This window comes from Pogona vitticeps, chromosome 2 (genome assembly GCF_051106095.1).
Source record: "Pogona vitticeps strain Pit_001003342236 chromosome 2, PviZW2.1, whole genome shotgun sequence".
NCBI classification, from domain to species: Eukaryota; Metazoa; Chordata; class Lepidosauria; order Squamata; family Agamidae; genus Pogona; species Pogona vitticeps.
In genome coordinates, this window is record NC_135784.1 from 20,708,060 (window position 1) to 20,723,759 (window position 15,700).

The following is a 15,700-nucleotide window of genomic DNA, read 5'->3' on the forward strand; positions in this document are numbered from 1 at the left end:
TTGGATTGAGATTAGGTTTTCAGGGGCCCCTCATGTACTCCTTGAATCTACCGAAGACTTCCATTCTCTTCTCAGAATGGGATCAAAATTTTGACAATCAAAATACATTCCTCGCGCTTCTTAACATCCACTGAACCCAAGCACGGGTGGAGTTTTTAATCCCAATATTTTAGACCAGCAGAGAAAGGAGAGTGGCTGTAAGGGAAAAACCCATACATTTATCGGGAGCTTCCTTTTCTATTAAAAAAATATTTTGTTTGAGGCAAATAGGTGAGAAAAGAAGGATTTGGGACAATCTCACACTTCTTATTCTCCATCTTGGCTTTTGGTCAGAATTTGGAAGGTGCCTTCGAGAATTAAAGGCCACTGGGGTTTTGACCAAGTTGCTTTTGGAGAGGTGTGAGCTTGCCCATTGGCATTTGCTGATGGAAAGCTGTGAGACTGTGAAGGAGTGGAGGCGAAGAGTGTGCCGTCCTTAGCTGTCAAACCTGAGGAACAAATGAAAGAGGGGGAACAACCTGAGGTGACAGGGGCGGTTGAGGAAAAGGTGGGCGATTTGAAGGCTGAGGAGAAGGCAGGAAAAACAGAAGTTTGTTTGGTAGAGGGAGAGCAGGAGGAGCAAGGGGTGTCTGTGTGGGAAGAGGAAAAAAGCGAGGAAGGGGTGGTGTGGTTTAGTACAGTGGTGGAGGAGTACGAACGGAAGAAACGTGAGGAGAGAAGAAAGGCATTTGAGAGGGTACGCACTCAAGGACTCATAAAGGACTTTCCAAACTTGAAGGTGAGACAGTGAGACCTAAAAGAGTAGTGCTGGTGGATGTTGGAGAGAATAAAGTTGATAATTTGAAAGTTATCAAGACTATGCCTTTGTTATTTCCCGCCGAAAATGAGGGGCCGCCTGAGGGAGGAAGCGAACCTCTTCACAGAGACTCAATGGATACTCTGTCTTTTCTACCCAGGCAGAAAAAAATACAAACAGCACACTCAGTGTAGAACCTATATGGTCATTGTTTGCTCAGAACTAGCACTCCTCTCATTCCTCCATCCTCTCCCTCTGTACACCAATTCCATCTGAAGATTCAGGGAACAAAATAAGTTGTTCCACCACTGGTACTTGATCACAGTGCCCTTACTTTTATTTTATAAAAACAAGAGCTACCAGAGCCTCATCTTATACATTATTTCCTGACTACAATCCCACAATAGCAAACAAAACGATATCCAAACTACTGTCACTTGTATGGTTCCTCTCCTATGGTAAATCTTTAGTGGTTTGCAACATGTTGAATCTGAACCGTAAGCAAGCATTTTACATGTTACCGAAATTTACAGGTTTTCTTTCCTGAATGGATTCTCTGATGACCGACAAGATTTGAATTCTGAGCAAAACATTTCCCACACTCCAGGCATTTGTATGGTTTCTCTCCTGTGTGGACTCTCTTGTGATTCACCAGCTGTGAATTCTGAGCAAAGGATTTCTCACAGTCATCACATTTATAGGGTTTTTCTCCTGTGTGGACTCTCATATGATGCACAAGATAAGCCTTCTGAGCAAAACATTTTTCACATTCTGGGCATTTGTAAGGTTTCTCTCCTGTGTGGACCCTCTTATGAGTCACGAGTCGTGAACTGTGGGAAAAACATTTTCCACACTCCTCACATTTGTACGGTTTCTCTCCTGTGTGGACTCTTTTATGACTCACAAGGTGTGAATTCTGAGCAAAACATTTCCCACACTCATGACATTTGTACGGTTTCTCTCCTGAGTGGACTCTCTTATGACTCACAAGATGTGAACTGTGAGCGAAACATTTCCCACACTCCAGGCATTTGTACGGTTTTTCTCCTGTGTGGACTCTCCTGTGATTCACAAGGAGTGAACTGTGGGAAAAACATTTCCCACACTCTTGACATTTGTACGGTTTTTCTCTGGTGTGCACTATCCGATGGCGAACAAGGTGTGAATTCTGAGCAAAACATTTCCCACACTCCTGGCATTTGTACAGTTTCTCTCCTGTGTGGACTCTCTTATGATTCACAAGCTGTGAATTCTGAGCAAAACATTTCCCACACTCCTGGCACCTGTATGGTTTTTCTCCTGTGTGGACTCTCATGTGGTTCACAAGCAGTGAACTGTGGGCAAAACATTTTCCGCACTCTTGGCATTTGTATGGTTTCTCTCCTGTGTGGAGTCTCTTATGATTTACAAGCTGTGAGCTCTGAGCAAAACATTTCCCGCACTCCTGGCATTTGTATGGTTTTTCTCCAGTATGGACTCTCTTATGATACACAAGGTGATAATTTCGAGCAAAACATTTTCCACACTCCAGGCATTTATAAGGTTTCCTTCCTGTGTGAACCCTCTTGTGATTCAGAAGAAGTGAACTGTAGGCAAAACTTTTCCCACACTCCTGGCATTTGTACGGCTTTTCTCCTGTGTGCACTCTCTTATGATATACAAGGTGAGAATTCCGAGCAAAAGACTTCCCACACTCCTGGCATTTGTGCGGTTTCCTTCCTTGATGGCTAACCAAGTCTAACTTGCGATCCAAACTTTTCCCAGACAGTTCACTTATGATACACTTCTTTCCAACTTGGACTGTTTTATGAAACACCAGTGCTATCATTGTATCAAAATATTTTTCACACCCAATGCATTTGTATGGCTTTCTTTGGATAAAGCTTTCTCCATCTGTGTGGCTTCTCTGGTGTCTGGTAAGCTTCAATTTGTGCATAAAAGTCTTTCCACATTTGGGACATACCTCTTTGTCCCTCCAGTTATCTGTGGGGAAGAAGGACAAATGCATAAAAGGATGAACTGAAGAGATAAATAGATCTTTAGAAAAAGGAGCTTAATACGTTTCATTAATTATCAGGCATTTAAAAAAATCTAATCTCTCTTCATGCACAGTGGATGAAGATTTTTAGGTATTGCTAATCATTCAAACCAAAACCACAAGAAAGTCAACAGTCAGCCAGAAAAAGGTGAGTGATTCTAAAATGCCATTGAAGCTCTTGGTTCTCTCTCTCTGTGTGTGTGTGTGTGTTACTGCTTTAACACAGGGGGGTGAGGTGTCTCTGTTTTAACCAGAGACACCTCACACCCCTGTGATAAAGCAGTAACACTAATTTTATAATTTTATATATTTTATATATTATATTGTTCTCTTTTATCTATGTAAGCCGCCCCGAGTAGACATGGTCTAAAGGGGTGGGGTAAAAATCCAACCAACCAACCACTCAATCAATCAATCAATCAATCAATCAACCAGTGCTTATCAAGTAGAAATTTTAAGGCAAAACATTACACATATGAAAATATAATTAAATCAGTTCTCATATTAAAGCACAAGATGACCAAAGCTCTTTTTAAAATATGCAGATAAAAATTGTTATTGTGAAGCAATAATAAAGTAAACCATATCCTGAAAAGACCCTGTCCTTAGGAAATCATCAGCTTTCTAAATTGTCACAGCATTGTTAGATCAGTGATTATTTTCATCCTGATTCCACTTTTGCAAATGAAGGCTTCTGTGATAGGAATTTAACGTATCTGGAGGTCCAGAGGTTGCCCAATCCAGCCTTAAGGATACCACAACAGTTAGTGTGAGCTCAGACACCATTTCAGCACCAGAGCATAATTCTTGCTCTCATTGTTGCTAGAAATTATTGTGCTGGTAAAGAGAGATTAGCTGGGGAGAGAGGGGGCCTTACCAAGAGAATATACAGTTTTCCAGTTCTCCTCCATGACTTCCTGGTGCAGAGCCCTCTGGTCAGGATCCAGCCATGCCCACTCCTCCTGGGAGAAATAGACAGCCACCTCTTCAAAGGCCACTGGACCCTAAGTGAAAAAGAAGGGGGGTCTTCCTTGTATTTTTCATAAAGATAATCTCCTAAAACCAAAAGAACATTAAAAGAAAAATGGCTTTTTTATGAGAATGGTTAACTTTTTAAAAGGCCTTCACACCTTTTTTTTTTTTTACAGAATACGTACATTTACTGTTACTGGTCCCCCTGGCTTGAAACCCCTTCCTCCAGGAAGAAGTCACCAGATCGCAGTTGGCTGGGGGAAAACGCCTCAGGATCTTCCTGGAGGCATCTAGAAAACCTGTGCAGGGAACAGGATGCTAAACTAGATCTCATCCAGCACAGCCCCTCTTACACAGAAACATTGTCGGAAGGAGAAAAATGTTGGCATGCTTTTGCAGATGCTGGTTATTTGTTAAATACAACAATGTATGTTACACCTGTTTCAAAGCCTCGCAAGTCTGTTGATTTATGGAAGGTGCAGGATCAGCCCTTTTGTGGGCACCTGAGGTGGAAGGAGGGAGGGTGGATGTGGCCCTTCAGGCAGCAGAAGGGGTTGGGTCGCAAACAGCCCTTGGGGGGGCTCCCCTCCGGCTGCCTCTCCTGCCTGGTCTTGGGGGGCTTCCCTTCCCTCGGCTGGGCTTGGGGTTGGGGGGCCCTTCCCTCCTTCCCTCCTTCCTCTGACCTCCCTCAGTCTCCCCACCACCACCACCCTTACAGGCAGCCCTGCTGGGACACACTCACCATCCCTCCTAAGTTGCAATGAGGGGGGGGAGAGGCGGAGGCTCCCCAGATCCCAGTCCGGCTTCTAAGCACTTTAAGCCACGCTTTCCTCCGGAGGAAGAAAAAGGAGTGACAGGAAGGGACGTCTTTGCAGAGAGAGCCTTTCCTGTGGGGAGGGAAAGGTCTCCCCCTTCAAAGGTCGCCTTCCCGTCTAGGAATCCCAAATCGATGTTTTTAACCCTTAGTTGCCAGTTTGGTTCTCCAGGTTTCCCCAAACAGGGCTTGATGGAACAGTATAATATTCTCCAGTACAGTATTCTGTGAATTTATTTATTTATTTATTTATTTATTTAATTTATACCCTGCCTATCTGGTCGGTGAGGACCACTCTAGGCGGCTAACAACTATAAAATGATACAATAAAAGTGTAAATAGGCAGTTCTAAATGATAAAAACACTACATTACATTACACGATGTGCAAAACAAAAACAGTAAGAGAGGAAAGAAGAATGTCTTTAATTGCTTCTTAAAGATGCCCAGTGAGGGAGCCCCGCGAATCCCAGGAGGTAGAATGTTCCAGAGGCGAGGAGCCACCGCCGAGAAGGCCCAGTTTCATGTTTTTTCCTTCCGGGCCTCCCTCGGCGTTAGGCTCCTCAGCCTCACCTCCTGGCTCGCACAAGTGACACGGGTAGATCTTGGTGGGAGTAGGCGTTCCGCCAGGTATCAAGGCCCTTAAAATGAGGGTTTAATACCATATCTCCAGTTAAATACTTCACAAAGCTGCCTTGCTTTCTTGGGCCTTAATGGGAAGAAACCCAAGCCGAGGATTTCAGATGTTTGGGCCTGGATCAGCCAGTAGCCCAAATGATGGCTTGGGTTTAACCATTCCTGACCTGAAGAGTTATTTTATCCTATGATGGTTTTACAGAGAGATCTTGAAGGCCGCCCATTCTAGGGTTAACAAATAAGCATTTTATTATTATTATATCTCACTCCATGCACCGCTTTTATTCCCATTGCTTCTTCCACAACGCAGCAATTGTATTTAGTTTCAATACAACTTAATTATTGTAACGTCTTGCACATGAATACTTGTGTAACTTTATGTATCTGAATGTATCTGTATCTGTATTAGAAACTGCTTTTACTGTAGACTGACCCTGACTTAGATCTCTTCTGACTCTTGCCACAATCACACCAGGGTGCTAACTTTACAAACATACCCTTGCATATCAAAACACATGGGGCCTCAATAGCCTTCTTTACAAACACACTCTTGCATATCAAAACACATGGGGCCTCAATGGCCTTCCATCTGCTAGCTGAGAGATATCGCCCCAAGGAACAGAACTTTCACTTCCCAAAACAACAGGCCTGCTCAGAGGGCAATTAAGGAGATAATTGGCACCCTTGGTATGCGTAGGGAGGAAGCTAAGGTACTTCCAACTTGACACCAAGGGAAAAGCTGTTACTTGAAGGCCACCATATACAATGCAACAATAAACAAAACGACAGAGATAAAACGAATATCTGGGTACTGTCAAATCAGACACATAGTCGCCATCTGAACCTTAAGGCCAAGGGGGCATGCGTATCAGGTACAGCCAATAAGTCAGACCCACAGAACATCTAGGGCCAATGGGCATAGAGATCCAAAGTTTCGGGTTCAGGACACCAATCAGAATCTAACTGTTTATGGCCCTTTGTGTGTATTCCTATAAAACATCCATGCACCCGTGTTTCGGGGCTCGTCTCTGCTTTTAAGAGATTGGGCCCTAGCTGTGTAATCTAATAAATAATTGGCATTCTACACAGCTGGTTGTCTCGTGTCTTAGTCTGCTGCCTCTGCCGGAGAATTGCCTCGATTTTCGGGGTTAACATTTGGTGCCGTGACTCGGATTACTCCGGTGAGTTAACTACTCCTCAACGTGAGGCACAGACACTGGGTCCCGGACCTTTGACGCCTGCCACTCGCCCTCCACGGTGAGCTTCCAGAAAAGGTGCTCTTCGTGAACCATAAGATACGGGAGACTCCTGAAAGACGGTAATCCCGTGAGGCCTGGGAAAAAGCGTTTGATAGCCACCCTTCACTGCCAAGACGCCCCACCTGCTTGCCGAGGCTCCGGCCTGTGACGCTTGAAAGGTGAACGCAAGTGGGCAGCGAACAGGGCTTGTGAGTGATACGAACGAAGGAACGTGTGACAGCTCATCGAGGCTTGAGAGTGGAGAGTGATTGCCCCAGGCGCTCTAGAAGGGAGACCCGGCCGGGCAATAAGATTCTTGCTAGACACGAGTCACCAATATGGGTGGTTCCTGTGCTGGTGAGGCGCAGCAAACTCGGGGGACGCCCCTACGCTGCGTACTAAATAATTGGAGGGGACTCGTGGGAAGAAGGTCCGGGCTCAAAAAGAGATGCATTATAAAATTGTGCACCGAAGTATGGCCATCACAATTGCCCATGAGCCCGCCCTGGCCAGAAACTGGGAGTTTTTCTCCAGAAGCCCTTAAGGCACTGACCAAGTGGGCTGAGGAGGAATTGCAAAAAGGAGAAAAGGATAATGTCCAATACGCCTCCTGTTTCTTGAACATTGCGACAAACCCAAATGCATTTGAGGGTGCGGTGGGATTGGTCCCATCCACCGACCCAAAAGACCCCTACGGGTCCGGCACTTATGTTGCCCCTCCCCCTTCTCCAGAGTTGCCCTTGCCACCTCCCCCGGAGGAATTTTTGTTTGAACGAGACGAATGGTACAAGGCACTTTTGGCTGAAGTCCGAGAGATCAAGACCGGCCAAGACGCAACAGGTCAGTCGGCGCCGAAGAAGGTGTTTCAAGACGACGGTGGTGAGTATATTCCGCCTCCGGTATATCCCTCTGCCCCTCCCCTCCCGGATGACGGTCAGGCCGGTCGGCCTGCCGCCCGGGGTGTTGCCGCGAGGCAACCCTCAGGTGACATCCCAATCCAAGAGCCTGAACATGCCCAAGTTCCAAGCTCGGCCCACGCACCCGGACCCACCAGTCAAAGGACACCTGCACAATCCTCGGGATCAGGCGCACCTTCCCAAATCCTTTTGGCCCCCCCAGGAACCCCCTCTGGGGGGGGAGTATTCTTGGTTCCCCCGGCCCCACTACAGACACAGCAGGGAGTTCCCCAGGTACAAGTAGTCATTAACCAACAACCTACGCCGATACGTGACTTTACCCACACGCCTCCTCACAAGTCCCCTCCCCTCCGCCCGGATTCAAGTGGGGCAGAGGGGGAAGATGAGGAAGATCCAGAATTAGTACAACCCGGCGTTCTTAGACGTCGGAGGGGGCCACGGCAACCCGATCCCCTCAGCTCCCCAGCCCTTACCAGGGCAAAGGCGGGGCAAGCTGACAGCAGTACGAACCAACCAGATGGAATTTTTCCCCTTAGAGAACAAATAGTAGTGCAGCCTGATGGGGCGGTACAGCGGGCGTATGTATACGTCCCATTCTCCACTTCTGATCTTTTTAATTGGAAGACTAATTATCCCAAATATTCTGAGGACCCTGAAAGGCTCACGGAATTGATTCGAGGCATTATGCTGTCTCATAACCCTACTTGGGGAGACACTACCCTCCTTCTGAATATGCTTTTAACGGAGGCTGAACGTAAATTAGTTTGGGATGCGGCGCGTAAATACGCCACCGACCGATGGAAGGATGATGCAAATCAGGCGTACCTGGCCCCCACGGTCCTAGTGCCGGACACTCGCCTGGCGTGGGACCATGGGCAAACAGAAATAGAAATGAGAAGCCTTCAGCGATTCCGTGAGTGCATTTTAGAAGGCCTCAAAAAGGGGTTCCCGAAACAGATAGCCAATCACAAAGTACATGAAATTTTTCAAAGAAAGGATGAAAACCCGGCCGACTACTTGGACAGGCTGGTAAAAGCCTTCCGTCAGTACACTGACTTAGACCCGGAAGGGGAAAACTCTAGGACTTTTGTAAACTCTGTCTACATTAACAATGCGGCAGAAGACATCAAAAGAAAGCTCAATAAAGTAGATGGGGCTCTCTCCGTCCCCATCCAACAACTAGTGGAGGTGGCCTTCAAAGTCTTTAACAACCGAGCTCAGGAAGAGGCCAAGGAAGCTAAGGAAACCCAAAAGATGTTGGTCGCAATGGCACAAGGGGGCATGGCTCCCAGACGGGGTTCAGGATACCGGCCGCCGCGCCGCGGGATGCCTGGCCGCGGCCATGGCCGAGGTGCTCAGCGGTTCTCAAACTATCAGAATAACCCGACCAGCCCACCCAACCCACACCAGGTAGACAGTGGCTGCAGGATCTGTGGGGATCAAAACCACTGGGCCCGATCTTGCCCGCAGAACGTGTACAACCAACCATCCACGGGTTGTCGTATCTGCAGTGACCCAAACCACTGGGCCGACACCTGCCCTTACCGGGCCCCTCCTCGGGCTCCAGTATTTCAGGGACAACCACAATCCAACCCCAATCACCCCACCTATGCCACTCAGGGATCGGGGGCAGTGTACGCCCTAGAGACAGAGGCAGGACAATGACGGGGTCCCGGGGTATTCCGACTCCCGCCCGGGGACCCCATGGTGGACCTACAGGTGGGAAACCAGACTATTCCCTTCCTCGTTGATACTGGAGCTACCCATTCTGTAATCACTGTGCGCCCCCCCGGTATGCAGCCTCAGCCGGGAGGTCCGTCCCGCAATGTGATTGACGCTTCCGGAGGAGTTACGAAGGTCCCCTTTCTCCCAAAGGTGAAAGTCAAAGTGGGAAGTAAGAACTTGGATCATGAATTCTTGTTCATTGAAAAATGTCCGGCTAGCTTGTTGGGAAGAGACCTATTAATGAAGTTAGGGGCTAAGTTGGAATTCTCTCCGGAAGGTTGTCACCTTGCACTGGGCACTACTGAAGCGGCTGCATTCCTTTTAACTTTGAAAAATCCAAAGTCAGATTTGACTACACCTGACTCTCTCTTGAGTCAAGCAATCTCTCAAGTAGTTCCTTGGGTATGGGCGGATGGCACCCCCGGTCGGGCAAAAAGGGCAGAACCAGTTGTGGTGGAACTTAAACCCGGCTGCCAGGCGGTTCGCGTTCGCCAATATCCCCTCAAACAAGACACAAAAATTGGCTTACAAAAGGTTGTAAAATCACTGTTTGAGGCTGGACTCATTGCCCCGTGCCAATCTGAATACAACACTCCCATCATGGGGGTACCCAAGAAAGATGGGAAGTATAGACTGGTTCAGGATCTCCGGGCCGTGAATGAAGTCACCCGGGACATCACCCCGGTGGTCCCCAACCCCTACACTTTAGTAACCTTGATCCCGGGAACACATGCCTTTTTCTCCTGTCTTGATCTCAAGGATGCTTTCTTTACAATTCCCTTACACCCCAGCTCCTACCCAATTTTCGCCTTCACTTGGGAGGACCCCCCGGGTACCCCGGGAATCCCCTCTGGCCAGTACTCATGGCGTGTGCTTCCCCAAGGGTTCAAAAATTCTCCCACGTTGTTTGGGGAGGCCCTGTGCAAAATCTTGAGGTTCTGGGTCCCCAAAATCCCCTGTCGCGTGATCCAATATGTTGATGATCTCCTGGTATCCGCGACCAGCCAGAATGAGTGTCTCGGAGCCACGATCGATCTCCTCAACTTTTTGGGGTACGAAGGTTTCAAGGTGTCACAAAACAAAGCACAGATAGCACGGGAGGAAGTCAGTTACTTGGGGTTCTTAATTTCAAAAGGACAGAGAAGATTGACTCAGGATAGAATCAGCACTATATGTGCTGTTCCGCTCCCCACCACCCGACGAGCGTGGCGCACCTTTTTGGGCATGGCGGGTTTCTGCAAACTCTGGATTCCCAACTTCTCTGTTTTGGCAAGACCTTTGTTCGATGCACTAAAGGGGGCAGGGGAGAGGGTGGAGGATACAGCCGTAATGAGGAAAGCCTTTAAAGAGATCAAACAACGCCTCCTTTCTGCTCCGGCTCTTGGGCTACCGGACCCAGAGAAGCCGTTTGAGCTGTTTGTACACGAGCGGCAAGGTATGGCTCTCGGCGTCCTCACTCAACAGGTTGGCAGCTGGCGAAGGCCGGTCGCCTACCTCTCAAAGTTGCTGGACAATGTGACCAAAGGATGGCCGTCGTGCCTACGAGCGGTAGCGGCGACTGTCCTCCTGGCGAAGGAGGCTCAGAAGTTCTCTCTAGGAGCCCCAGTCACCATCCATGTTCCACATGCGGTGACGACGGTGCTGGAGCAGAAAGGGGGTCTCTGGCTCTCCAATGCGCGCATAAGTAAATATCAAGCTCGCAAGTGAGTATGTGTGTGTACAGAAACAAAACAAATCACACTTACTCTAGCCTTACAATTGCCATTGTAATGATAGACCTCAGGTTCTGGGCTAGGGACATTTTCTCTTCTGAGGAGGACCTTCCAGGGGTGGGTGGGTAGGCGGGTTATGTTATTCTCATGGTCACATCTGGGCAAAACCAGGGAGCTGGATAGTCCTTTTGTGATCTCTCACCTTGTGAAATAAGGTGTGATGTAACAATTAGTCCATCTTTCAAAGGCCAAAGCTGAGATAATGTTTTTTATTCCTTCCCTTGATAACAACCAGTGAACTCCAGCCCTATTAAAATGGATAATTTCAGGGATCAAGACAGAGCATATCTTCAGCAGTTAAACGATGAAGTTGTTTCCAGAGTGACAAACAGCCGCCGCGGCGACCGCCACCAAAGAGAAAACAGAACTGTTATATTTCAGTTTTTTCAGGGGGCAAAAGAATAAGTAAGTAGGCAAGGCTCAGGGTTAGTTTTCAATTATTTTATTTTTAAAAATTATGTTAACCATATGTTCATTATTTTATCTTTTCAGGGTTGTGCGTTTAGACCTAGGCACGTCTAGTAACATGTGGCGTAAATAGAAGAACAATCACCCGGCGCACGTCTAGTAACATCTGGCGTAAATAGAAGAACAATCACCCGGCGCACGTCTAGTAACATCTGGCGTAAATGGAAGAACAATCACCCGGCGGCGGCTCTGGCCGTTCCACCACCACCACCAGCTTGACATCAACAGCACCAGCAGGGCAGAAGAGTGAAGGAAAAATTCCCCCCCAATTAAAAAAACAAACAAACCTCAAGCACATTGGTCTGTGCCTCTGAGGTGAACGGAAAGTTTTACATGCCTTTCTCCCATCACGGCCTTAGAATCCTTCTGTCTTCCCTGTTAGAGATGAGACTTGATTGGTTTCTCTTTGTGGCCCCTTTTTTTTGGGGGGGGGGTCTGGCACATGCTCACATGGGAGTGTCTTTGCTTTCCAGAGCTTCAGTCATATCATTTATTAAGGAACTTATTTCCTCAGCAGGATGAGAATGGTTCAAAGACTGCGTTGGAAGTATTGTTGAGTACAGAATAAAATGGCAGACCAACACACTCCTCTCCCCAGAGTAGGAAGAGACCCAGATGTTATTCATGTAGCAGGCCTTGGGACATGCTCTGAAAGAACTGTGGAAAAAGTCCTAGATGAGGAGATGCCCAGCTGACATACGCAGTGCCAGAAATTCAGGAAATTCTCCTACGAGGAGGCTAATGGTCCTCGAGAGGTTTGTACCCGACTCCACCACCTTTGCCGTCAGTGGCTCAAGCCGGAGCAACACACAAAGGCTCAGATCCTGGACCTGGTCATCTTGGAGCAGTTCCTGGCCATCCTCCCCCTGGAGATGTCGAGCTGGTTGAGAGAATGTGGAGCCGAGACCACTTCCCAGGCGGTGTCGCTGGCAGAAGGTTTCCTGGGTCTGAGTCAGGCAGAAGAGAGAAAGCAGGAAGAGCTAGAGGTGAGAGCAATCCATGCCAGGGACTTTGAATCTGAAATGGGGAGCCCATGACCTCTGCATTTGCTCCCTGTTTGAGGCTGTTGTGGTGGAATTTATTCTTTATGGTCCTTGAAAAGGAAGATGTGGGGTCCGTGTTCATTGTATTTTGAAACTGAATAACCATCCCCAAAATTGGGGAGACCCTATTCCACAGAACCCACAGAACCCTCGGATCCTGATGAGAATAACCGCTTGAAATCTCCCCTTGCTTTACCTTATGAAGTGGGAAAAATGCCCTAATTAACAGATTTGAGCTTTTAAAGGGCCACCTGATAGAAATCAAGGCAAGGAAGGGAGGATTAAATGACCACAAGAAACTCCACCGGGACATGGAACGCTCAGAAACAATAAATCTAAGAACAAGGAAGCTGCTGGTTCAGAACCTCAGAGCAGAAAGACACAAACTTGGCAATGCCAGTCACCAGAGAGAAGAAATCTTTTATGGAGCAAGACTACCCTAGAGAATACTTTGAGTGATGAGAGACCACTACTTTAAAATCAGTCACAACTGTTCCTCCTATTCAGTCACAGACAGAAGAACCGGATATAGGAGAAACAGACTCTTCTGAAAGGAATCTAGAGCCTCAAGAGTGAGAAGATACATATTGCACAACATCAGTCCATAGTGGAATTAAATCCCCTGTTGAGTAAGCTTGCTCCAGAAGAGGTTCCTAGTGATCTCACCCCTGCTCCAAAACCAGAAATGATGACTTCATCTACCGGGACCCAAATGAGAGAACTGGATAAGGAGGAAATTGACTCCCCTGAGAGAGTCATTGAGAAAGTAAGGTGCTCATTAAACCCTGCCTTTCCCATGATGTCCATGATGTAAGCAGACAGAACCCATCGATGGGGCTGATTGAATCTGCAGAGGAAGATACGATTTTTGTTGAGGCATCGGGGGGGGGGGAGCAGACCAGGTCCCAGAAAGAAGCAGATCCTCACCTCGTGAAAGAACAGTAGCCTACTTCTCTAATATAGAGGCTCGGGGGAACAATTTTCCAACTTCCTGGCATGTTTACCCAATGTGGAGAAACCAAGTAGTTTTCTCAGAGAGTGATAACCCCCTCAACCCTGCTGTGGGGAAGAAAACATTCACCTCAGATCCATCTGCTTCTGAATGACCCTTAATCCATCAACAAGATCTCTCACTGACATTTCTTTCCTGGAACTTTACGGGCTGGTGGGGGAAGGTGGTGGACCCCTCTTTTCAAAACTTTATCAAGGAATATGACACAGGACTCCACCAGGAGACCTGGGAGATGGAAGAGTTGAAGCTAGATGGTTTTGTAAGCTATTTATCAAAAGCTGATCCCAGCTCCAGAGGAGGCCTTGGCATCCTGATTTCTAATAAACTTGGAGCCATCCACATCAGCTTAGTTCCGTTACCTGTTATTGCATTTTCTCAGATGACTCCTTGCAACTTCTATGTGATTGCTTGCCATATTTTGTTTTCTGAATTTTCTTTGGTTAATGTTTATATGCCACCTTGATTCAAGAACATATCAATAACATCTGGGTTACCATTGCTAACTATGTAGAACATCCTGAATCTCTATAATCTAAGGCAATATTAATTATTGCACGATATTTCAATGTACACTTAGGTGACTCCCGCCACGCCTTGCCGGACCCGCCACATACAGTTTTGAAATCTCAGACGGATAAATAGAGCAGACAACAAAAGATGATCAAGTTTTTCTTAATGGTGAACAAACAAGGCCAAACAAGACTCTCTCGTTATTATGAATACATGGGCCTTCATAAATGAACAATATTGGAGACTGAAGTAATCAAGCATTGCCTTTCCCGTTCCAAGGAACAATGTTCCTTCATTGAGAACAAAGATTTTAAGCTGGTGTACAGTATAGACAATACCTGAGGGACGTGGTGGCGCTGTGGGCTAAACTGCAGAAGCCTGTGCTGCAGGGTCAGAAGACCAAGCAGTCGTAAAATCAAATCCATGCGATGGAGTGAGCGCCCGTCGCTTGTCCCAGCTCCCGCCAACCTAGCAGTTCGAAAGCATGCAAATGCAAGTAGATAAATAGGGACCACTTCGGTGGGAAGGTAACAGCGTTCCGTGTCTAAGTCGCACTGGCCATGTGACCACGGAAGATTGTCTTCGGACAAACGCTGACTCTATGGCTTGGAAACGGGGATAAGCACTGCCCCCTAAAGTCGAACACGACTGGACAAAAATTATCAAGGGGAACCTTTACCTTTACCTTTATAGACAATACGCTGCTCTTTTCATAGTGATTGGAATTGATGAAACTGAAAACGAAATGGCTGTGTATGAACTGATTCATAATTTTGTGGAGGTTTTGGACAAGTATTTCAGCAGAGTGAGTGAATTAGATATCATGTTCAAATTAGACAGAGTACACACAATTTTGGATGAAATGGTATTAAATGGTTGCATTGTAGAAACCTATAAGACCAGAATTCTTGCACCTCTTCTTGTTCTTGACAAAATGGCTGAAGGCTAGAACATACCACTAAAACATGTATTGATGTATCATTCTCTAGACAACGAATCCCTGACAATATTGTAAATGAACTGAACATATTTCCCTAAGGCTGAAAGAGCACTGAAGTGAGCAAGTGCTCAGCCTGTATTCTCTCACTGTGAAATATTTAACTACTGTACTTACCTGTAATGAAATATTTTGTATATCCTATATGATTCATGTTGTCGGTATTCCAGGAAAGAAAGAAAGAAAAAATATTCTATATGTCGTTTTCTGTGGGACAATCAGAATTGGTAGCTAGATGGCAAAAGGCTACAAAATTGTGTCACACATGCTTAAAATTATGATATAAAATCAGACAGGTGTGCCAAAGGTGCAGAATTATCATCTGAAATATTAATTGCATTTAATAAAGTGGATTGCAGTTCACCAAAGCTGATGCCATAATAAATTTGTTAAGTCTTAAATGTGCCTTTTTGCTACAATACAGGAGAAAGCTACCCCTCTGAAAGTTACCATAAACTGTTTATATTTTAAATTGTTTTTATCTTGTATGTTGTGAGCCGCCCAAAGTAAACTATGTCTAGATGGGCAGCATATAAAAGCAATCAATCAATCAATCAATCAATCAGTCAATTAATCAATACATACATACATGCATACATACATACATACATACATACATACATACATACATACATACATACATACATACATACATACATACATACATAGTAAAGTTTATATATCCATTTTTAATTGGGTTATTGGATTCCGATGATTATATATTGAAGGAAAGTTGTCAACAATTCAAAGATAAAATATGGAAT

At 46.3% G+C, this 15,700-nt stretch overlaps 1 protein-coding gene and 1 pseudogene across 3 annotated transcripts; one reads left to right on the forward strand and one right to left on the reverse strand.

Annotated features, from left to right (window-relative positions):
- Positions 1-1,108: 1,108 nt before the first annotated feature.
- LOC110070860 (uncharacterized) lies at positions 1,109-4,989 on the reverse strand. Of its 2 annotated transcripts, XM_072988383.2 has the most exons (4): positions 4,549-4,989; positions 3,992-4,105; positions 3,712-3,838; positions 1,109-2,779 (listed from the first exon to the last, which is right to left on the reverse strand). In XM_072988383.2, exons 3-4 carry the CDS (start codon positions 3,743-3,745, stop codon positions 1,314-1,316), a joined length of 1,500 nt encoding a protein of 499 aa, XP_072844484.2. In that variant the 5' UTR covers positions 3,746-3,838; positions 3,992-4,105; positions 4,549-4,989; the 3' UTR covers positions 1,109-1,313. The 2 variants fall into 2 exon arrangements, with proteins under 2 accessions (XP_072844484.2, XP_072844483.2); XM_072988382.2 differs by lacking the exon at positions 3,992-4,105.
- A 5,977-nt stretch (positions 4,990-10,966) lies between these two features.
- Positions 10,967-15,474, forward strand: LOC140704006 (AP-4 complex subunit sigma-1-like; annotated as a pseudogene). Its single transcript, XR_013542645.1, has 3 exons — positions 10,967-11,311; positions 11,399-14,257; positions 14,607-15,474. The product of XR_013542645.1 is annotated as an AP-4 complex subunit sigma-1-like (transcript).
- Positions 15,475-15,700: the final 226 nt, after the last annotated feature.